Here is a 24739-nt window from a genome sequence, read left to right as displayed (position 1 = left end):
TATCGATGTTCTTTCTTATTAATTTTATTTCATTTTTTTTTTATTAATCTTAATGTTAATATTTTCATAAAGTGTATATATATATATATATGTATATATATATATATATATATATATATATATATATATATATTAATTTAATATTATAGATCATTTTGTTTTGGAACTAATGAATTTTGGCAAACTGACCTGCTTCTTCTTTTTTTTTTTCTTTTTTTTTCTATTAAGATTATTAAGATTATTTTTTTTCTATTAAGATTGTTAAGAAAAATGAAGGGTCTTTAACGATTATTAATGTCGAATCGTCATCGTTCTCAATCGCTTTCTCGATCGCAATAAACAGACTTCGGATGGTTTGTTCGTGACCGTCGTGTTGCACGCGTTATGGTAAAATCAGGGACGTCATGTGTTCCTCATTTAAATTGAAGTAAAAATATAGCTATCGTTCAATTATTGTTTATGAATCATACGGGTAACAAATTTATAATAATATTATTAAATGGGATGGAGTAATGAAGATAAGGAAAAAGAAAAAATAAAAAAAGTAAAAGAAAAAACTTATTAATCCATGGCGATGAAAATACTTTGACCAGCCCTGTTATATCGAAAGAAATACTGCACGATGCATCCCCGCACAGTGTGCATCGCACTATAAACCGTGGCAGTCGTGTCGAATGATCCTAAGGGACCACATGGGAAATCGTGAATTGCATCGTATAAATATTGGCACGATTCTAGTCAGATCGTTAAATCCTTAAATGTAAAAGGAAAGAAGAAAAGAGAGAATAATTTATTTAATTCAATGTAAAGGGGGAAAGGTACATTTTAAGTAATAAAAAGATTTAAAAGAAAAAGAAAAAAAAAAAGAAAAGAAAGTGAAAAAGAAAAGAAAAAAAAAGAAAAAAAAAGAAAAAAAAAGAAAAAAAAGAAAAAAAAAGGAAAAAATCCCAAAAATCAACGGAGGTAATCGGTAAATCCGGTGTACTCGGATAAAAAAAGAATTAACCAATAATAATACTACTACTACTAATAATAATAACAATAACAATAATAATAATAATAATAATAATAATAATAATAATAACAACAACAAAATTAAAAAGTATTAATGTAAGCAAGATAAAGGAGTATAGTGAACATCCGTTAATAAAGAGGCACGACTTCCGGATGTTGATGTTGAAAAGTAGGGCACAAGTCGTGGCGTGTGGCAGAGGCCTTCGGCCATCACCGATCGCCGACCTGGTCTCAGGATTATGCTTCCAATTGGCTTTCTAATTGGGAAGCGCGATAGTTGGATCCGGTTCTATGGGATCTCTAACATTTCTCATCTTTCTTTTTCTTTATCCTTTCTCTAATTACATTTTATGTTTTTTTTTTTCATCTTTATATCCTCAATACACAATAAATGAACTATCTTTAAACATTTTGTCTATATATATATACATATATTATATTATACAAACGTTAGAATATTATTTTTAATAAAAATTTTTCCTAATTATTTCCTGTTCTTTTTTTTTCTCTCTTCAAAATTAATTAATCGTTCAAGATTACACATTGATTTTTTCTTAATTCTTAATAGATATATATATGTTTATGTATTTTTTACATTTTACTTTATTTTCTCATAGTCGATTATTAATATTTTCTAAATATAAATTATTATTTATATAACTTATTGTATTATAACTATACTGGATATAGTATTAATATAACTAATTGTAGTTGAAATCCATAGAATTATGAAGTTACAATAGTAACTTCAAGTTACTAAGAATAGTAATGAATTATAATTACAATATTATAATCATGGTTACAGTACAATTATCAATTGATAATATTTACACTATAATATAATTATTGTACCACATAGATCATTATATTATACCGTTGTAATAATGTATAATAATTTAGTACAGTTTTTAGAAAATTATATACATTTTTATAGATACAGCTGCAACAACAATAAAATTATATTATATAGAATAAATTTATCAACGTATACATATGCATACATCTATATATATATATATATATATATATATATATATATATATATATATATATATATATATATATATATATAAATTTTTTATTATATTCCAAATTAGGATAAAACCTTGCGTTCAAAGTGTCCTCGTATGAGAAATGTGTTAGAGTAGCGCGAGCTAGCTCAAGAATGAACGAATGTGATTGGTGAGAAAGAAAGAGAAAAAGAGAGAGAGGGAGAGAGAGAGAGGGAAAGAGAGAGAGAGAGAGAAGAGATGAAAGAGGAAGGGAAGAGAAGTCAGAGAGGAAGCCGCGAACGTGTGCGTCTACAGGAAAGAGCTATGTACGTATGTACCTACGTACTACAGGGTGCCACCTGCCCGATACTTCTCGAGGAAACGGTCAAAGACCCGATGGAGTGGCGTGGCGCGAAGCGCCACCTTCTTCCTCTTTAAAGGTCCCTACACAACGGGACCCTTCTCTCTCTCTCTCTCTCTCTAAAAACTTTTTACTGATGGAATATATACAAAAGATTTTTTTTTTCTTTACTTTCTTTTTTTCTTTTTTACATTAAAATATCCGTCACAAAATTATCGAAGTGATCGGAATTAAGAAAAAATTTCAGATCGTACGTACATTATTTAATTTAAAAAGAAATATACGCAGAGTCAATTAACGAAATTAATTCTTTTCTTATGTCCTTTTATTCTGTGATATTGAAAAAAAAAAAAAAAAAAAAAATCTATTCGTCTTATTCTTCTTCCGTTTTTTTTTCTTTTCTTTTTCTTTTTTTTCTCACCCCCCCCCACCTCTCCCCACCCTTAAATATATGTATATCGTCATTGGAAAAATGAGTGTATATTTGAAGTCGATGACCCTTATATCACTCTCATCGGTGCATATTCCACAGAAGCAAATACGTAAGAAGCAGCAGGTAGTTTAGTTTCTGGAACGAGAACCGATAATAACAAATGGCTATTCGTTCGACGAGTTCTCAAGTTGACGTATGGCACGGGATTAGCCTGTCGATGGAAAGCTACACCTACAAGGTGAAAGCCGGCCTCCGCCATACCAACGAACGAACATACCAACGAACGAATCGTTTTAATGCGTTATCTTTTTGTATAAAACAAAAAAAAGAAAAAAATATATATATAAAAAAAAAACAAGCAAAGAAAAACAAAAACAAAAAAAAAGCAAAAAAGCCGCTTACATTTTACGTATCGTATAAATATCGTGTGAAATAAAAGTTCTCAAATATCACAATGAATTAGTTTTTTTCCCTCCTATAATGTTTTTTCATTTAAGAGAAAAAACTAGATTTCCAATCGATAATCGCACATTTCTATATAATTATCTTTTAAAAGTAAACGTAATAAATATACGAAAGCCATATATTATGTATTATAATGAATATTATATTAAGATAATTCTATTCTATCTAATACTTTTTCATATAGAGAATAATTAGATAGAACAATTTTGTAATTAAGTAATTACCATTTATTTATTTAGTATGTGCGTTTCGTTCACGAAGTCGACACATGTATAGACGTACATATGTGCATGTGCGTGTAATAAATATTAACTAATAATTATAATTAATTATATATTAGAAAAAAAAAAAAATATATATATATATATATAGAGAGAGAGAGAGAGAGAGATCTTCATATAGGGAAAATTATATAGAATAATTTTTAATTAATCCCACCTATGTACTTATTATATATATTAGTATCAAGATGTGCGTTTTGTTCACGAAGTCGAACACATATACACGTACATGCACGTACACATCCATATATATATATATACACATATATATTTATATATGTAGCTATATATACATAGCGAGAGAGAAAGAGAGAGAGAGAGCAGAGCACCGCGTGCTGTTTGACGCGCGCGTGATCCCGGATGCAAGCAGAAGAGAGACTCGGACTCGTCGAGGATGCGTTGCGTTAACCCACGCGTGACCTCTATTTCATCGACCACCCTCTAACGATACAATAACAAAGATGATTAAACGTAGATACGAATAAAAGGTTTGATCAGAAAATTCCTAAGTAAACGATTATATGTATTTACATTAATATATATATATATATATATATATATATATATATATATATATATATATATATATATATATATATATATATACATGCACACGCACAATATCTCTCAAGCAAATGATCTAAAGTAAGATAAAATACATTTATCACCCATCCTAAAAAGAATAAAATTTGAAAAACGTTAAGAGGGCTTAACCCAAACCCATTATATTATAAACCTTTTGACATCTGACGTCATTGAATTCGAAATGTAAACCATATAGAGAAAGGTAGACCGATGTAATTCACAGGAATAAATCGATCGAGATCGTGATCGCCACTAAACGATATACGACAGTACCTTTTGGTAGCTGACGTCATTTTATCTTGATCGCATACATACATATATATATATGTGCAGAGTGCTTTTGTAATAGTTCGAAAAAATTTTTATCTTAATGCTGTAAGGATCACTATCGATCACGAATGTGTGTATATTTATATATATATATGTGTGTATACATAGGTTCGCATAGAGATTGGAATGCAGACATTTTCAAACACTATATTTCTATCTTTCTCTATTCGTTAAGTATTTCTTCTTATAATAATTCTCGACAGATGATTCTTTTTTTGTTTTTTTTTTAAAGATTTTAGGATTCGGAAGTAAAAAATTCATGTATGTATAAATGAAAAATAAAACGAAGAATATAAGATTAATGAAAATTGACGTTCGATCGTGTATCGATCACAAACGATCGAAATAATCCCACTTGTTATGTTTATATTCATAAAGGTTTTGTGGTCCTCGGGAATTTGAAAGTGTAGCTAGGAACTCTTCGAAGGCCGACTTCTTTCTACCCATTGTGGAACAACCTACGCACTTCTGAACAAGTTCTCTCATTCAGTTTTACCAGTGGCAGTGACTTATTGTTATTCAAATACTACTACGATATCAGAATCGAAACGATTAAAACTCTCGCGACTGATAGATAGATGGATAGATAGATAGACGGATGGATAGATAGATAAATAGATAGATAGATAGATATATAATTACATATGTACATACACACATAGGATAACCCACAAGTCAATTGACAAAAATGCATTGTTATTGTAAACAGGTTTAATTTAGAAACATTAAGATAAACAGATAATATTTTAACATTTTCTTTCAATAAAAGCCCTTTTTATTTCTATACGTGAAAGTACTGTTTCTTTATAAATTAATATGAACAATTAAATTGGTAGATGTTCAATTTTTGGAAAAGAAAAAAAGAAAAAAAAAGAAAAAGAAAGAAGAAGTTTGAATATAAATTTCTACTTGATAACCAAACAAAAAAAAAAACAAAAAAAGCATTAAATCAGAATAAATTTAAAAAACTTATAATATTTAATAAAATATTTGGAAGATTAAGACTTTGTGAATTTTTTACTTTCAAGTGTTTTGCTATTTAAAAGTGTGAAGGAGATCAAAATATTAGGGTAAGTGGAGAAGACAAATAAAAGTGAGAATAATAATATAAAGCACAATTAAATAATTAGACACAAATAAAAAAATTATAGAGATCTATGAGAATGAAAACATTGAATATTTTTATCAGAAAATAGTATTTTCATAGAAATATCCTTTTTCCTGCCAATTCTTTGTTTAATAGATCTTATTTCTGCATTAAAAACATAGGACACTTTTAGCATCTAATATAGGTTAGTTATATATTATTGGATTCTTTTTTGTATTAAATCTTAGCCGTATGGCCATAACATTTGTAAATTAAACCTGTTTATAATAAAAATGCACTTTTATCAATTGACTTATGAATCACTTTGTATATACCTATCGAATGTGTGACTCAATAAATTAAAAAAGAAAAAATCAAATCAATTCATTAACCTACAAATACGTTCAATGAAATATTCAATCTGATAAATGTGGATTTACGTAATTTTTGATTATAAAAATAAAATGGTACGGATAGAGACAAAAAACTTTGGATAGATTAATGAATCCGGATGTATGTTTTTTTTTTTTTTAACTTTCTATAACATAATTATTTTTTTGTCTAAATAAATTTATACTTGTAGTGTGAAACTTATGGTACAGAAAAATTATAGTTATATTATACATATGTATGTATATATTATACTAATATATAGCACATATACTATAATACTACTTTAATACACTATATATTTTATATTAGTAAATAATATAGTTTAATATATATATTAGAATCATATTATAATTAATATGGTACAATAATTCTAATATATATATATATATAATATAGTTTATATTTTTAATCTTATACAGTTACATGACTGTGTATATATTATAATATATAGTACAATTATTATATTATATTAAATACATTAGCATAGCTATTCTATATTAAATATAGCTTATTAAATATTAACTCGTAAAAATTATAATTAAAACATTAATCGTTGGATATGAATTAACAATTCATTCTATTATAATTAAGAATATGAAATCTATATATAAATTTATATATAGAAGAAATAAACGAAATCGTTCGTAACTATCGAAGTTAGTATCGTTTTAACGGAGCTTTGTATACAGTAGTGGGCGTTCATGACTCAAGAAGATCGAGATTAGTCGGAAATATTGCTGACCAACGTAATCTCGACAAATAGAGCTATCTTCGGTGTATCTCTGTTGCTCTCGGCAACGTTAGAAAAGAGAAGTTATGATCCATCGATCATAAACTTTCAAGTTAATCATCGATAATTACTATTCAATTATATATTCACACTTTTTTATTATTTCTTTTTTAAATGCTTATGTACATCCTACGTTTCGCGTTAATGCGATCCGAAGTATCCAACACCTTCTATCATAGTTTTCAAGGATCAACAGATCTAAGAAATAGAAACATTTCGCGACAGATCGCGACAAATACACATTCCCGAGCAGCTTACTGAACCATTCACTTTCCGTGAACGGTGAACGGTAAAAGAAACACACTTATATTAGCTCATCTAATATCAATAATATTAAAAAGATTAGGAAATGGAGAATTAAAATATATATATATATATATAGATATATAATACATTATAAGCAAACATTGATCGCTATAACCTATATCCAATATAACCAATATCGAGAAGATTCCTATATTTTTGTTTCATTAACAAATTAAAATATATTATTCCATAATGATATAAACATTAATTATTATAAAATAATCGATCATTTTCTAATTCTTTAGCTGTTTAATCTTAAAAAGGAAATGTATAATTAATATAAATATTCGAATAATGTCTCACGGCTTATAGGTTAGGAGATTGTAAATATGCGCGTCATCTCTTTTTCCTTTTTTTTTTTTTTTTCTTTTATCTAACTTCCAAGCAACGCAAATGTACAGTTGTTGGGAATATAATCGTTTCTAGTTAGAACGAACATAACGGGAAATAAGAGAAAGAAAAATCAACGAATATTTTGAAATAAACGAAAGAAGAAAACTTACCCCCTCAAAAGAATTAAGTCTCAATATCTTTAATAACTTTTCAATAAACGTTTTTCTCTTTTACATATATATTTTCTTTTCTTTTTTAAACATATACTTATATATACATATATATATATATATGACATACAGAGTTAAACACGGAGGACAATGATCTAGAATCGATGTGACGAGACTGCTTGGCGTCGGACCTTATCCCCACCCCTTGTACCTAATTCTCGTCCTAATTGGTTGGATTTCAGAGCAGTGTAACCGGTGGCACGTGCGCGCGGCACGCGCCATTGGAATTGAGATCTATACCGATGCTTCTTCCATAGTTCTGATTTGTCGAAGGAATCGTTACTGTTTCGTGATTCGTTCAATATGCCCTTAAGAAAGATTTAGGTCGAGTATGAAGTCGATATTGTTATTCGATAATTCTAATCGATTGACCCTATTCATCGAGAGATAATATATTTTATAAATGAGATAACGTAGATAATGTTTATTAGATTAAAAAAAAATATGTCATACAAATATTTTTTATTTATTAATTTTATTCATATATCACGTATCAATATATATGCGTATGTATATATGTATATATATTATATTATATATATATATATATATATATGTGCATGTATTAAAGACAAATTATAAATGATATATAAATCATCATATATAAAATACGAACAGTTAAAACGAAATGGTATACGATTAAAAACGATCGAGTGGTAGATTATGACTCTCGTGCCAGATTCAGGTTTGTGACACGGATCTCGTCTCCGTTTGGGCTTACTCATATATATGTATATATGTATATATGCGTATGTAAGAGGGAGGGGCAGGGCAAATAGGATACATTCTTACATTTAAAGTTGCCCGCGTCCTTTCAAATCTCCTTACGTATCGTATCGTATAGTATCGTATAATATCACGACATTTGTCGCAATATATATTATTATTCTTATTTTTTGAAATTATTCAAAAAAATAAAATGAATTTCTACGTGGTAACAAGATCTATTGTATCTACGTACATATATGCGTATATGCGTGTGTATCGAAGAGATACCAGAATGCAACAATATATATATATATATATATATATACACACACATATACATTTTGCTTGTGTTTGTGCTTGAACGTAAAAAGACATATAATGTAAAATAGAAAATAAATAAGAAACTATAATATAATAAAAGATTTTGGCTCACCTTTGGCTCGCAATTAATGTCATTGGTTATCGAAGTGAAATCTTTCCTCGCACCCGGAAGCATTTCCTCGTTTAAGTTTGAGGATGTAACGTCGTAGAATCTAGAAGAACGAGGGCTTTCTCCCTCCGCATTGAGAGAACGTATAGTCCCCGAAGAAAGGGATTCCGTTAAAGAGAACTCCAGTTGTTTGAACGACTCATTCTCGTTCGAGTCGTCGCGAAGAGAGGTGGTGGTGGTGGTGGTGGTGGTGGTGTTGGTGGTGGAGGAGGTGGTGATGGTGGAGGTGGTCACGATGATGGTAGTGGTGGTGATGGTGGTGGTGGTTGTTCGGTTTCCCTTCTTACCGACATCAACGGTTCTCTTACGTCCCTTCCCCATTCGTTCATCGAGTTCAGACTCTGTCGTATTCTCCCCACCTGACTCTTCCATGGTCAAAACGGAGGACCGAACGAGGCTCGCACTAAGAAACGGCCGCAAGCTCTCCTCGAGTTTCCTTCGATCGAGCCGAATACGTGAACGAGCCTCGCCCATCTCCTCCTCCTTCGATACCTCTCCGACGTCATTCGTCGCATTCGCGATCGTACCAACGGAGACAGAGAGACAGAGACGGAAAGATATATATATATATATATAGTGAGTGAGAGAGAGAGAGAAAGAGAGAAAGAGAATGATTGAGAGAGAGAGAAAAAAGAAAAAGGAGATGTAAGACGCGACGCGACGTGACCCGCGTGTAACACGTAGACCGTGTCTTGATTCCAACTACATGATCAATCCGAGTTCGAGACGCGATTCACTCCCGTTTACCGCGGGAACGACTGACGCCCTCCCTACTGTCCTCCTCCTATTCCTTCTCCTCCTCCTCCTCCTCCTCCTCCTCCTCCTCTTCCCTTCCTTTCCCTCCAATATTCTCTAAGCACCGTCAACCCGCTGCGCATCTCCTACGCAGCACATACTTCGAGAAAGAGAGAGAGAGAGAGAGAGAGAGAGAGAGGGAGAATCTTTTCTTCCTTTTCTAATATAATAAATGATTTCTTAATCCAAGTGAAAGAATAACATTCGTCTTAAATCTTTAAATGGATTAAAACAGAGAGATTTTATTTTTTCTTTTTTGTTTTCTTTGTTTCTTAATTATTCTATTTACGTAATTAAATTTTTCTCGTTTAATCTCGTTTTCTTTATTTCTATTTTAAAGAATTTCACTGTTAATTAATATCCTTCGTTCGTATCTTTTTATCGCGCCCGCGCTTTTCGATCTGTCGCGATTATTCGCGCGCTCTAGCGGCGAATGTTATAATTACGAACGGCCTTTAAAAATCGATCTACGTTCTCATTATATATTCGTATGTATATGTATGTTATGTTATGTACTTTTGGATAATAATATGATTGAAAGTATTTCTTATATATGTTGTGTGATTAAATAATTAATTTTAATTAATTAATTAGTTAAATTTTTAATTTCAGTATTTGTATTATAATATTATGTTAAATAATAGGTTAATGAATAAATAAAATTTTATTATATTTTTAATATACTCATATATGTGTGTATGTGTTTGTGTGTATGTGTGTATATATATATATTATATATTTATATATCTTCCGTTATTAATTTATAATGTTTAATAATATTCAATTTGTTGGTAATTTAAATTATATCAAATTAAAATATTAAAACATTCAATAACCTAAAATTTATTAAAAATTTAATAAGATAATTTTTAATAACAAACGTAATAAAATTTATAAATGACGTAACAAAATTTAAAATTTGGAAAATTGACAAATATATTAATATTGAAGAATTTCATCAAAATAATTTATACAAAACTGAATACATTTAATCTTATGACACGGACTGCAATGAATCGATATTTTATTCGAATTTTAAACTTTGTTTAAGCACTATTAGATTTATTATCATTAATAATAATCCACATTTTATAATATTAACACGATACAAACAAAAAACAAATATTATAACAACATTATATGTATTACGATATAAAATCTAATATAAAAATTAAAAAAAAAAACGCAAATTAATAAATAATGTTTCTCCATAACCATAAAATCTGATGATTTACAAAGAAAATTAAAACAAATTTTTTTAATCTCTGACGAAAACATAACCCTTGGAAGACAAATCACCTTAAGTTAATTTAAAAATAAAGTATTAAATATGATTCTTTAAAAATTTTTATCATTTATGAAGGAAAATCAAACGGAGGGTGGCACCCAGCCACCAAATGCACGTTCAAGCTCTTTTGCTACAGCAATACATAGATGATCATTATATGGAGCTGCAATAACCTAAAAAAAAAATATATATATATATATAGCTAATTTGTTAAGTAAATTTATATAAATTTATTACAAATGTTAACGTTTCTTTTTTTCTTTTTTTAAATATAATTTTTACATACCTGTATACCTACAGGCAATCCGTCATAGTCTAATCCAAGAGGAACCTGACATACAGGAAATTTAAGCACATTGAATAGACACCAATAACCAAAATTATATGGTCTAAGAAATGATGAGTAATGATAAACGGCAGGAAATGGAGCAGAAGGATAAAACAAGACTCCATTTTCATATAAAATATCCTATAAACCAAAAAAAAAGCAGAATACATGTTATAATTACAAAAGTCGATATAATAATTCTAGATAATAGAAATGATATTACGTACCAATAAATATTTCTTCATATTAATGGTAACACTTCTAGCCCATTCAGGATCTTCTTTTGGTAACAAATCTTCGTCTATTAATTTTAATAACGCGGCAAATGTTATCTCGGACGTTCCCGAAATAAATTTCCGTATTTCAGATACTGCATTTGCACGAGACTGAGAAAAATCAATTTTATAAATTATACAATATAAAAGTAGGTTGAATTTTTTCATGAGTTATATCATTACCGTTCTATTTGTTATATCAGCTTTAAAATCTGTATCTTCTTGAGTCATCCAATATCTCCATAATCTAAAACTATATTCTGATCCAGGTATCTTGATCTATGTAATAATAAAAAATATTTATACTCATATAGTTTTTAATAAAAACAAGTGTATTGTTCTTTTAGAGAATAATTTAATAGGGGGATAAAAAAAGGAAGAAAAAAAGAAAAAGAAAAAATAAAGACCTTGGTTACAGATTTAGCTATTTCTTCAAAATGATCCACTGCCTTTCTTAATGTAGCACGCATTGCATAATTCACTTTACTTGCTCTAATGTCACCAGATTCTGATTGATAAAATATCTTCAAATTTTTTAAATTGACTGGCTCATCTAATTTTAATTTACATGCTTTATCCCCAACCAAAACTTTTAAAAACGGTGCCAAGTCTTCAGCCTTTTTACAGATTGGACCTGCCTCTGCCATAGAGTCTGAATAATATCTGTCTCTTAATCCAATACCTTTTAAGGATGTCATTCCTACCAATTAAGAATAACAATTTTATATTATATATTATATTTTGTAATAATTTAATAATTTGAATATAAAAAGTTATGTTTAACGTCATTAAAATATAGATTGTATTTGTAAATTTTTACCTTCGCTAGGTTTCATTCCAAAAACTCCATTATAAAATGCTGGCATTCTAGTAGATCCACCAATATCACTTCCAATAGAAAATGCAGAACCACATGCAGCGATAATAGCACCTTCACCACCACTACTTCCACCAACAGTTCTTGTTATATTGTAAGGATTACATGTCTGACCATAGAGGTTATTTCTCGATTCAACCCACAAATTAAGTTCAGGAATGTTCGTTTTTGCAATAAGTATTCCACCAGCCTTTTTCAAATGAGCAACTACGGTTGCATCTGACATTGAACGGTGCTGTCGACGACTTATCATACCCATAGTATGATGTAAATCTATAAATATAAAATATAAATGATAAAAAGTAATACAATAACACAATAAATACTCTACTTATATTAGTATTGTATAGAATTATTATCTTATCAGAATGTAAAATCCAAACTATTATGAATAATCAAGTACAATCATTACAAATATTATAAAGGTATGAATATTCATTAATTGGTAAATTATACAATTGGATGACTTATAAATTATATTAAAATATATTATTAATATACTTTCTTTCTACTTCATTGCTCTCTTTGGTTGTAAATGGAACTCCTAAAAATGGTCTTGTTTCTTTTAAAAATAAACTATTCTCACAATTCTTTAATTCAAGATCAATTGCTCTTGCTTCCTTTATTGCATCTGCATATCTTTCTTCTACAATCGCATTGATCAATGTATTAACTTCTTTGCATCTTTCGATAAAACTTTCTACAACTTTTTCAGCCTTAACTTGCTTTGTTCTAAATGAAAATAGAAAACATATATAAATTAATTGTAATAGAAACTATATATATATATATATATATATATATATATATATATATATATATATATATATATTGGAGCTTTTAATAAATAACATTTTGAATATGAAATAAAATAAAAAAAAAGAACAAAAAAAAATGAAAGAAAATTTTTACCGTATCTTCTCTGCTAACGCTGTCGCACTCTCCAACAATAAAGGATTTTTCACGGCAGATACTTTCTTTGCTTTTTGATCATAATATAAACCAAATATAAAATCTATCACATAATCAAATATACAATGCAATTGAATAACAATGCATTTTAAAATATCCAAAAATAATTTTTTCCCTTTTTCAAATAACGTATTCTCTGTATTTTTCTGCAAAAGAAGAAGAAAAAATAACACAAATAAATATATTATATATATTATTAAAATAATATTAATTCATATAGATATATCTTGTAAATATTAACTTGTTGCACGTATTTTATTAATGCAAGTCATCCTAAAAATTATTATATTATTTTAAATACCTTTTTTATTGAAGTACACATGATGATCGTTCTAATAAAAGTTAGTTGAACAGAATTATTCGATGATATTACAAAAAAATATTAATAATATTCAATAACAAAATTTGAAATCTTAAATTACGTAGGTGTCGTATATCTTCTTATGGCCGTATATCTTTCTTATGTCATATACATGACAATGTTTAATTAAAATTTATCGATGAATAACCAAACGAAGGATAAATTAACGAAATTAAAATGTAATATTGGATATTATTCAAATGCTAAGATACTTGTTATTGCGAACGAACTAGAAACCGATGATAACCGAATTTAATTAAATTTTTTGTTCTTCCTTCTGAAAAACTACTTAACAGGATAACTATTTATATTATAATATTGTATGTGTTATACATATACGTAATAATGTAAGTTTTCACTAATGTGCCAATAGACATTACAAATCCTTAAGATTGTGTATATATATATATATATATATGTATATAAGTATATATGTATATAAAGAAATACAAATTAACTTTTGTTAATGTTTAACTTTACAATGTTACACAGAGACAATTGAAAGGCATAGCAATCACTTTAAATCAACACTTTGAAAGAATAATCACATAGAATATAATCGATCATTAATAATTAGTTTGTATTTAAGAGTCTAAGAATAAATTAAAAAAAAAAAAGAAAAACAAAAAAAAAAAAAGGAAAAAACTCATTCAATCTTAACCAATAGAAATTCATATCGTTTTACAACGCATTCTTTTATATATATATATATGTATATGTATATATATATATATATATATATTAATCTCGTTATTTCGTGAATATTATCAAAGTAATTCCATTAAAATCTTTTCAAGGTTAAGTAGATTATTTGATATCTTGTATGAAAACCAATCATGGACGGTTAATTTCAAGGTTACGAAGAGGTTACAATGATACCTATCAAAAAGATTTTGTTCTATGTAATTTTTACGGTACACTCTTGAAATATTGATTAAAACTTTTCTGATATTCCCTATATAATTTATTATAAAGATTCTCGTTATCCGATTGGATATGAAGAAATTTGTCCAGATATTTATTGTCCACAATGATCCTATAGACATAGAAATCACATGTAACTTATACTTCTCAAATTGTAACTATCATTGGTTATAATTTTCACTTGTTAAAATAAATCGTAAGACGCGTATCTTATTTATGATGTATCTTTGGTATATAGGTGTGTATTTTACGAACTATAGTAGTAGTGACAAATTAATTTGGTGAGTAATATTAATATAGAAAAATTTTTAATATATCTGTCATCTCTTATTATTATACGTGTATATATATATAAAAGTATATATATATATATATGTCGTCATATCTCATTTTTTGATTTCGTATCTTTATAAGATTTTTGTGAAATGCTCAATGACGTCTGATGCTATCAATTCTTCATTATCGAATTATAATAAAATTCTCTGTTTATCGTTTATCTTTTAGAAAACTTGTCTGCTTATTAAATTAATACGTATTACCTGTCATTTTAGGATTAAATCAATATAGAAGACATATTATTAACTTGAAAGGTTGCAAACTAACCGTCACAACGGGGATCGAACAGTCAGCCATGTCCGTCTCTCAGATGGAAAGTATCCTTTTTAATAATTATTTATATCATTTCCAACGATTACGTTTGATATTATATAAATGTACAAATAGATAACGATCTTTTGTATTTGATATTAATTAATATGTATAATTTGTGATATATGAATTATCTGACATTATCCGAATGTATTTCGATTGATCGTGAATGATTGATTAATAAGAAATATTAAAATAAAAATTCAATTATTTTATATCTTTATTTATAATGTACCAATGGATATCAATATAATTTTTGATTTAATTTAATAAAAGATTTTTTTAATACAAAACATTACATATAGGTTATATTATGTCTTATTAATAATATCATTTAATATCTTTTATTAATAGTTTATATTACAGATGTTTTGTTTGTTATTATTTTCATATATTTAATATTTTCTATATATAATTGAAAATTTCTTACATATAATATATAGAGAATTTGTTCAACTTGAAGTTCGCTGTAAAGGAATTAGAGAGAAATTCCAAAAAATGCGAGAAAGAAGAGAAAATAGAAAAGGCCAAGGTAAAGAAGGCAATACAGAAGGGAAATATGGAAGGGGCAAGAATACATGCTGAAAATGCAATTAGACAAAAAAATCAAGCATTAAATTATCTACGTATGAGTGCTCGTGTTGATGCCGTTGCCAGTAGGGTGCAAACTGCATTAACAACAAGAAAGGTTACACAATCTATGGCTGGTGTAGTCAAAGCAATGGATGCTGCAATGAAGTCAATGAATTTAGAAAAAATATCAGGTTTAATGGACAAATTTGAAAGTCAATTTGAAGATTTGGATGTTCAAAGTTCATACATGGAAAATGCAATGTCACAAACAACAACAACAAATGTACCACAAAATGATGTTGATGCATTAATGCAACAAGTAGCAGATGAAGCTGGGTATGCTTTGTATTATTATTTATTAGCAAATATGTATACAATAGTTATTCTTGTTTATTAGCCTTTTTTTTATTTAATAAATATATATGTATGTATATAAATATATATATATATATGTGTGTGTGTGTGTATGTCTATATTTTAGTCTTGAATTAAACATGGAACTTCCACCTGGACAATTAGGAAGTATTGGATCTTCTATAGCTGTAAGTCAGGAACAAGATGAACTTACACAACGGTTGGCACGCTTAAGAGAATAATACCAACTTATTTATGTAATAAAAATGTTATATATTTACAGCTTAAATGAAACAGATACTACTAAAATTGATCTTAGTGCTCTATATTTTAATAGTGTTATACCAAATGTTAGTTACATTGTGAAATACATGTAGATATCTAAAATAATACTAATCTAATTTCTAATACACGAGTAAATAATACACAGTGTAACTAATAGTTATTATCTATTATAATGTAGTTATTTGTATATTATATATGTTTATATATTCATAACATTTTTATTATATAAAATCAATTTTTGCAATATAATTTTAATAAATTTTAGTTCAATTTATATGCTTATACATACAACCAATATACTCTTTGTACTTTAAAAGTCAGAGTATTGTTTAATATTTTTTTGATGTGAAACATTTTGAAAACTTAATATATTTGTAAAATTATAAAAAACGAAAAATCTAAATATTGTACTATTTTGCAATAATAACGTTTACAACTTAAGATGAACAAGATTTAAATTAGATCACTATGTATTCTTTAAAATTCCGAAAAGCAGGCATAACAACATTTTTACTATATTTGACAATATCTGTTTTTAATATTGTAATATTGCTTTATTAATAGGTATATAGGAATTTAAATAAGATAATATATACTTTTTTATTCTTATTAATTTTTTTTTATATCAATAATCCAAACAATTAACATGCACAGAAGTATTTGTTAAAGCACAACAATAATTATAGAATATTTATATATTACATACACATATGTAAATAAAATCCTATCTCTGTAATGCTGATAAATGTTTGTTCCATAAGTTGCTACTATTTTTTATGAACTTTTTGGTCAATGACATTAATTGCATAAAATTTAAATACAATTTAAAACTGCTTTTTCATTTATTACTATGGCATAGAAAGAAAAAAAGAAAAAAATGTTTAATATTTCATTATAAAAATGAAGCTAACCTTAAATTCTTGCTTTAGCTTTCAGAAATGATTCATGTATGCAATTGTGTAATTATTTATAAAACATGTAATATATTACTGATTTAAAAAAAAAAAAACAAAACCATAAAGAAAATTTTAATATAATATTAAGAAAAACCTTATCTTATAATATAATATATTATTTTTAAAGGATCATCAGTAGTACTTAATAATTGTGTTATATCATCATAAGGAAATAATTTCCTAATTTCCATTTTAGAATTTTTTTATCCAAAGTGTATCATAAGGCACAGCTTGTTTTAAAGTAATCTTTTTTTCTTGATGTAATTCTAAAAAAGAGAATTTTTTTTTTTAACATTAATTTTTTATTATAAAAATACTTTGTATTTAAAAATAATAAGAGTTTACCTAAAAGTAGTAAATAACAATATGCCGCATCGGCTTTACTATATTGACCAGGTGGAATAACGTCAATGAATCGAACTAATTCTGTATCATGCCAGAGAACTTCTAAGAGTGCAAGCAAATCCAATTTTGTTAACATACATGACTGCGAGAGTTTAATAGTTTCCTGACTAAAAAGAGAAAATAAATAAGTAAACACATGTTATTTTTAGAAGCTGTAATATTATAATTAGCAGTAACAATTAAATATATATGAACTTAATTATATTGTAATTATACATAATTAATCATATATATATATATATATGATGTTCACTATATTTATATTAAAAATGAAAATACATTTTATAAATGATATTTCGCATTTATAGTAAATTTTTAAACTTACGACTGATCTATTTTTTTTTCATGGATTGTCAAGTCAGGACCTGTTCCATTTCGTGCAATATTTAATAGACCAAAGTCTTGTTCAATGCTTTGTAAATCTATTTGTTGTTCGACATTTGAGATAACTAATTCCTGCTGTGAACTTTCCAATTCACGAACACTAGTTTCTTTAATAGATTTTCCATTTGCATCAATGGACTTTATCGCAGATAATTCAGCAAGCAATTCATCAGACTTATTGCTTCTTTCTATCAAACGTAAAATTTCAGCAGCTAGAAATTTACATTATGTTATCATTAGATTAAAATAATTGATAAATAATAAAATTTGTTTTTTTATACAGGCAATACATTTTTCTAGCAATGGAAATTCCATTTGTGCTTTCTTCCTCGTAGATGATATAGCAACGTGCACATTGAAAAGTTTAATTAAGGGACTATTCCATTTGTTTTTGCGAATAGAAAGAAATCTTGCTGGTGCTGCTTGAAAAAGAATTTCTAATGTTGATATATTCACATTATTTATACTTAATGGCTAAAAAATAACAGTGGATGATTAATGTTATGCATTAATTCATTTATATAATGTAAATTCATTCTTGTACACAAAATCTGAATGAACTTACAATAGTTTCGGCATTGATATTACTTATCCACTTTCTTATTACTTTATGATTGAGTTTTGTATTTTTATCAGCCAATTTTCTCTTTCTTTTTGATTTTATTTTTATCTGTTGTGGATCTTCATGCGTTGATTCCAAGTTTTGTAATGGTTCTATAGAAAAGTCTGATGTAGGAATAGGAACAGGAACTACTTCAGTTTCTGGTATTGTTGCAATATCAGCTTTATTTGAAACTGTTATATCTTCGAATCTTAACTTAAATAATAATTCTCAAATTATTCCTAATAGTTACTAATAATAATTTACTTGTGTGATAAAATACATACGCGTCTTCTTTTGGTTGGTGTTTCTATATGTGTTATTTCAGAAGGTTGTCTTTTACGAGGTGTTAAATAAGTACTCCCTTCTGGCATAAATTCTTCCACAGTTACATCTGGTAATGTTACCTTTTTAAATGCTGTACGATATTCCTCATCTGAAACATAAACATATTATATCAAGTGTACAATGAGTGTTATTACTATTACTATTATTATTATTATTATTATTATTATTAACTATGTAATGATATAAAGTTAATTTAGCTTCTTACCTCTTAAGGTTAAATCATCACGTACAAGAGATATTACCATTTCCTTTTCAGCTCTATCAAATGGTATATAAAATTCTTCTGAATCTCTTAATGTATTTGCATTGTAAAGAGATATATCATTTGTAATGTGCATTCTTTCAAACATTTCTCTGTATAATAAGAAAGGAAAATAATCTAATAATAATTATAGTGAATATAAAAGGACAATGATTTTCCATTTTTTATAACAAAGAAATAAATTGCATAATTACGATTGATAGTAAAAATGATATTACTTTGATTTTTTTGAATACATGAAAATTTTATACATTACTTTGGATTATAGATTACTTTGAATGAAGGGAAAAAAAAAAAGAAAAAAGAAATAGAAATACTAACGCTGAGAAATCTGCATCAGGTTGACTTAAAAAACGAATTTTTTCTTCTGTTAAAGCACCAAACTCTAAACAATCAGCATCATGCATCTATATACATATATATATATATATAATATACATATATATATGTAATTATTCATTAGATTTTGAAACATTATGTTATATTAATAATGAAATGTAAATATAACATATCACATGTAAAAAAATATCCTCATTATATATAATAATGTTTGTCCATAATAAATGTATGTATGTGTGTGTGTGTGTGTGCATGTGTGTATGTATATTTAGATACAAAATATGAAAATAACATTTTGTTTAATATTTTATATATTTACCATATTTCTAAGTTTGGTGTTAACGTTGGGTTCATAAGCTAATAATTTAAAAGCATCATGCAATTGATCACTACTTGCTGAAGGTACATTCAAAGAATCAATATATTTTTCATTTTCTTCTTCATCCCTGTTTAAAAATAATTATAATTTTCTACGGAAATCATTTTTCAAAAAAAAAAAAAAAAAAAAAAAAAAAAAGAAAAAGAAAAAAAGGAAAAAGAAAAAAACAAGTTATATACCTCTTGTCAGTCTTGGTAATCTTGTCAAACATATTTTCAAGTTCAATAAGATCTTCTAGAATAATAAAGATTATAATATTATAGAATATATTGTAGAATAATATACATATATATAATTTCTTTTATACATATATATATATATATATATATATATATATATATGTATATAGATATAAAATAATTTGATTTCTATGGAATATAAAAAACTTAATATTAACTTACTTTCTAAATAAGATGTTTGACACAAAAGTATTTTTGTAACACCGTACATTAATTGAGATGATAAGTAAAGACTAACTCTATCGGTTGATTCATTATTCCTCATTTCAATCATATCTTTCATATCATTACTTTATTAGAATAAGCAAATTCTTTATTAACGCGTATTAATTTAAAAAGAAAATAAATAGAAAATGAAAATATCATTAATTATACTGACCACATTTGACAAACATCAATTTCATTTATAGTTAATGATCTAAACTTTCGTTGAAATTTTTTAATACTGAAGGTAGCAGCTAACCAACATTTTGCGAATTTTCCTTTTTTCTTTCCAGCAAAAAGTTCAAATGGACCGAACATCTAATACAAATAGAAAAAAAAGAAAAAAAGAAAAAAAAAAGAACGAAAGAAAACAAATAATGAATTAAGTTTATTTTATCTATTACTTCAAAGTATTTAAAGTACTTGTAAAAAAGAAATGAAAATATTTATAAAGTAAAATATGTAAATTTCTTTTTTTTTTTTTTTTTAAATAAAAATATTGTGAAATATTATTCATTTAACATTTTTCAAATAAAGGTCATAATCCTTTTTTGTATTTTCTTAAATTAAAAAAGTATATTGTATTATAATGACTTCTTCTTCTTCTTCTTCTTTTTCTTCTTCTTTTTATTATTTTTAAACTATAATTTTTGTGTTTTATATAATTTTAATGATTTTTTTCTTTTCTTCTTACTATTAAAATTGTAATTAAATATTAAAATTGTAACCGTTCGATCACTTTATAATCGTAAATCGATGCATATCGATCGATAATCGAAATGTTCGTCGGCTATTGATTGGTTGAAAAGATTTAACCTATTTGTATCATTGGAAGATTTGAAAAATATGCTCATATTGATAATTTATCATTTTAAACGTGAAAACTTATAAATTAATACTTTCGATAATTTTTCAATTATTTAAACAATCTTTAAAGTACACTGTGTAGAATAAAGTAATATTTAAATGATAATATATTCCCTTAAACATTACAAAGCTCGTAATGCGCGGGAAACTTATAATAATTTTAATTCAAAATTTTAATACTTAAAAAATTTTATCCCGATAAACGTAAAGTATAATTAATCGATATTTAAACAATAGGACGTTCTTATCAATGTTATATATATATGTACTCTCATATACTATCGATTTAAAATTGAAACGCACAGAAAACTTTATTTCATTTTATTTTTTCGAAATTTGTGGTACAGGAATTTCAAATCTAATAGAATAAAACAATATTAATAAGAATGTTAATATTCATATTTAATTTTAAATAACTACAGTGCAATAACGTCTAAATAAATAGAGTTACATGAATATTAAAATTAATTAATTGTTTAACTGCATAACAGCTCTTAATGTTGTGAAGTATGAAAAGGCCGAAGATAGGTACTAAAATATATATATATAAAATTATAAAATGTATCGATGTGTGTGAGAAGTATTGATAATTATAATCATAATGAACGTACCGACATGTAATAAGATAGAGAAAATGCAGGTAAAAATCCAGGAATACTGATTATAACTGGTTTTTGAGATCTTTCGATTATAATACAAACATCTTGCCACATTTTTCGTGAGTTATCCATCCAATTCAAGTTATATATTGCCTTTCCAATCGCATTACTCTTCAATAGTAATTTTTAATAAAATAATAAAGTGTACAAGTTGTATAATTATTATTGTTTATATTATCTAAATAAATAAAGGAAGTTATTATTACCTTTTGTATTAAATTTTCAGCCGGATATGAGTTTACGAACATTTGAATAATTGTGAGAATATCCAGTATGAGGAATTGTGCTTTTACAGCCGCGGAATCTGTCTGTAATTATAAAAAAGGATACATTAAAAAATAATTGTAATATCAAAAAATTTAACAATAATTTGTATATAGACTTATCATGTATATAAATATGAATATTATCGATTCGATTAAAATAATGATTATTTAGTTGTTATAATAATGATACTAACAAACACGAATAAGAGTCCACTAAACACTATTAATATGGTCGTAATACCAACAGTCAAAAAGATCACAATACGCACAGTTTTTATTACCTTTTCTGCGTAACTAAAAAAAGAATAAGAATAACACGTGTTCATGTATTTATTAAATAAATTTTTTTCTTCTTATTCTAATGAGAAAAATATTACCTGAGTAAATTAATATGTTTCAATATACATCGTTTAAAATCAGATTCGTCGACGATATTAGCTATTTCATTTTCCAATATTTCAAATCTTGCACTAGTGAACCATATTAGAACTGCGACAAAGTTATCAATCGATTGACCTGCAGCACATTGGACTCCAGTATATACATGGTGAAAATAAGCAAATTCGTATGCGGGATGTTTATCTACATCGAAAGGATATACGGCATAAGTTGGTAAGCGCTGTGGTAGAAATAATGGTCCTAACACGATATTCGCACTGATTGCATAAGTTCCAAAAGTCATGGATAAGTGCAGTATCATAGCTTTTTTAATATATTTTTCTAATACATCTCTTTCGTATGGTGAGGCTTGTTTAATAATACTTTCCATTTCCTCTATTATCATCTGAAACAGTTGAAATAATTATGTAGACGATCTTTTAATTGGAGATACTAGATCAAATTTAAATTTGTATTTTATTGTACCTGATAATTCGGACGTTGCAGTCTACCAACCAAAAGTTTTAGAGTCACTTGTATAGCAGCGATTACTATACACGATGACTGCATTATAATCTCGAAATTATCACGATATGTATAGATTCCGTTTAATGTGGCCAGTGCCACCGATTGAGCACACAGAAAAGAAAAGAAAATGAATAAATCTAAAAAGAACAATTTTATCTTCGAAGAGTTCTTCGATGGTGGCCAAAAAACCATCAAAGCAATACTTCTCTTTGTAAACTTTAATGCTGTTTCGGGAGTAATCTTCATGATAATATGATTTATTAGTTTTCCTTTCTTCTTTAAAGTGACTGATCTGTACGCGAATACTATTCGTTTAAAACTATTCGATGTTGATAAATAACCTGTTTATAGATCATAATATTAGTTTAAGGATAAACGAAAGTAGAATAACATATTTACTTAGGTATTAATTTTAGAAATTCTCTCTAATTTTCCGCTCGATATTCTTATGTAAACGCTTATTTCAACTTTTGCCTATAATGCAGTCTTACTACTTCGGATCACTGAAAGGTATAAATTAATCAGGAGTTCTCTATACGCTACCATCTGTAATTATTTTAAATTACTGCGTGTGAAGAAGATAAGTTATTCTCACCGCATTTTCTTCCTATAATTTTCATACGTATAATTTTCTAATTGGAACAGCACGATAGAGGAATAATAAATAATTGTGTATATATAGAGAAAATCGATTAAATCGAGTAGAGTAAGCGATTCAATTTTAGTTTTAATTTTCTCTCTTCGCAATAATGAAATTAAATCGAATTATTTACCGAAGCCTCTGTTTTTTGATTCATTTGCGATTTTACTGTGGAATAGAACATTTATACGAAGAGTTTGGAAAACAAATACACGGAAGGGATATCCCTTAAATTTTTAGAATATTTGATATATTTCTAAACATTTGTACATTGCAAATATGTAAGTACAGACACAAGTTATTGAATTTATTAAATTTATACTTTTAACATCTTGGAACCTAATTGCTAAATAAAATATTGCAGCGAAAATTTTAAGTAAAATTGAGATGTAGCTTATTACAACATTTCAATACACGTTCATTAATGATGTTAATTGATTTAATCGATAAAATTTCCTTTTGTATTTTCGATGAATCGAAATAAAAAAGAAATTCAACGATTAATAACAATATCTATTGTTTTCTAGATATAGATTCAATAGTTGTTTAGATAATTTTGTGAATGAGGAGCGAATAAAATAACCCATTAGGCAATTTATTTATAACTTGTACGTTTTAACGTATAATTATTAATTTTATTATAATACCAGGCTCAATGAACGCCATTAATTAAAGTACAAATTACTAGAATTAGAAATAAATAGAAATTACTAGAAAAAATTGATAACATTATATTGGATGTTGTAATAATATAAAATAACGTAAATGATAATAATATTATTGTTAATTTAATAATACTACAAGAT

General features: G+C 26.7%; 5 protein-coding genes across 6 annotated transcripts in view; 1 reads left to right on the top strand and 4 right to left on the bottom strand.

The window, feature by feature from the left end:
• LOC124432074 (probable ribonuclease ZC3H12C) overlaps window positions 1-10088 on the bottom strand; it is a 29087-nt gene extending 18999 nt beyond the window's left edge. Inside the window, exon 1 of one of the 2 annotated variants that reach the window (XM_046980613.1) lies at window positions 8742-10088. In XM_046980613.1, the coding sequence (XP_046836569.1) occupies window positions 8742-9272 (531 nt within the window). In that variant the 5' untranslated portion in view covers window positions 9273-10088. The remainder of the gene's footprint in view (window positions 1-8741) is intronic. The other variant, XM_046980612.1, reaches the window with a different exon arrangement.
• Window positions 10089-10509: 421 nt separating this feature from the next.
• LOC124432063 (fatty-acid amide hydrolase 2) lies at window positions 10510-14594 on the bottom strand. The gene is made up of 9 exons (XM_046980586.1): window positions 13635-14594; window positions 13274-13479; window positions 12867-13093; window positions 12305-12634; window positions 11892-12184; window positions 11668-11763; window positions 11437-11595; window positions 11168-11350; window positions 10510-11054 (listed from the first exon to the last, which is right to left on the bottom strand). Exons 1-9 carry the CDS (start codon window positions 13653-13655, stop codon window positions 10962-10964), a joined length of 1608 nt encoding a protein of 535 aa, XP_046836542.1. The 5' UTR covers window positions 13656-14594; the 3' UTR covers window positions 10510-10961.
• A 197-nt stretch (window positions 14595-14791) lies between these two features.
• On the top strand, window positions 14792-17499 carry LOC124432056 (charged multivesicular body protein 1b). Its single transcript, XM_046980571.1, has 4 exons — window positions 14792-14899; window positions 15170-15271; window positions 15710-16175; window positions 16321-17499. Exons 2-4 carry the CDS (start codon window positions 15250-15252, stop codon window positions 16433-16435), a joined length of 603 nt encoding a protein of 200 aa, XP_046836527.1. The 5' UTR covers window positions 14792-14899; window positions 15170-15249; the 3' UTR covers window positions 16436-17499.
• A 151-nt stretch (window positions 17500-17650) lies between these two features.
• On the bottom strand, window positions 17651-19955 carry LOC124432057. Its single transcript, XM_046980573.1, has 2 exons — window positions 19378-19955; window positions 17651-19260 (listed from the first exon to the last, which is right to left on the bottom strand). Exons 1-2 carry the CDS (start codon window positions 19520-19522, stop codon window positions 19088-19090), a joined length of 318 nt encoding a protein of 105 aa, XP_046836529.1. The 5' UTR covers window positions 19523-19955; the 3' UTR covers window positions 17651-19087.
• Window positions 19956-21293: 1338 nt separating this feature from the next.
• On the bottom strand, window positions 21294-24599 carry LOC124431952 (odorant receptor Or2-like). The gene is made up of 10 exons (XM_046980379.1): window positions 24581-24599; window positions 24227-24279; window positions 24067-24160; window positions 23483-23634; window positions 23252-23329; window positions 22765-23171; window positions 22582-22681; window positions 22328-22429; window positions 22074-22232; window positions 21294-21993 (listed from the first exon to the last, which is right to left on the bottom strand). The coding sequence occupies exons 1-10, from the start codon at window positions 24597-24599 to the stop codon at window positions 21931-21933; spliced, it is 1227 nt and encodes a 408-aa protein (XP_046836335.1). The 3' UTR covers window positions 21294-21930.
• Between the last annotated feature and the right edge of the window lie 140 nt (window positions 24600-24739).

The sequence above is a fragment of the Vespa crabro genome, chromosome 23, assembly GCF_910589235.1.
Source record: "Vespa crabro chromosome 23, iyVesCrab1.2, whole genome shotgun sequence".
Taxonomy (NCBI): Eukaryota; Metazoa; Arthropoda; class Insecta; order Hymenoptera; family Vespidae; genus Vespa; species Vespa crabro.
This window is presented reverse-complemented; position numbering and strand designations above follow the sequence as displayed.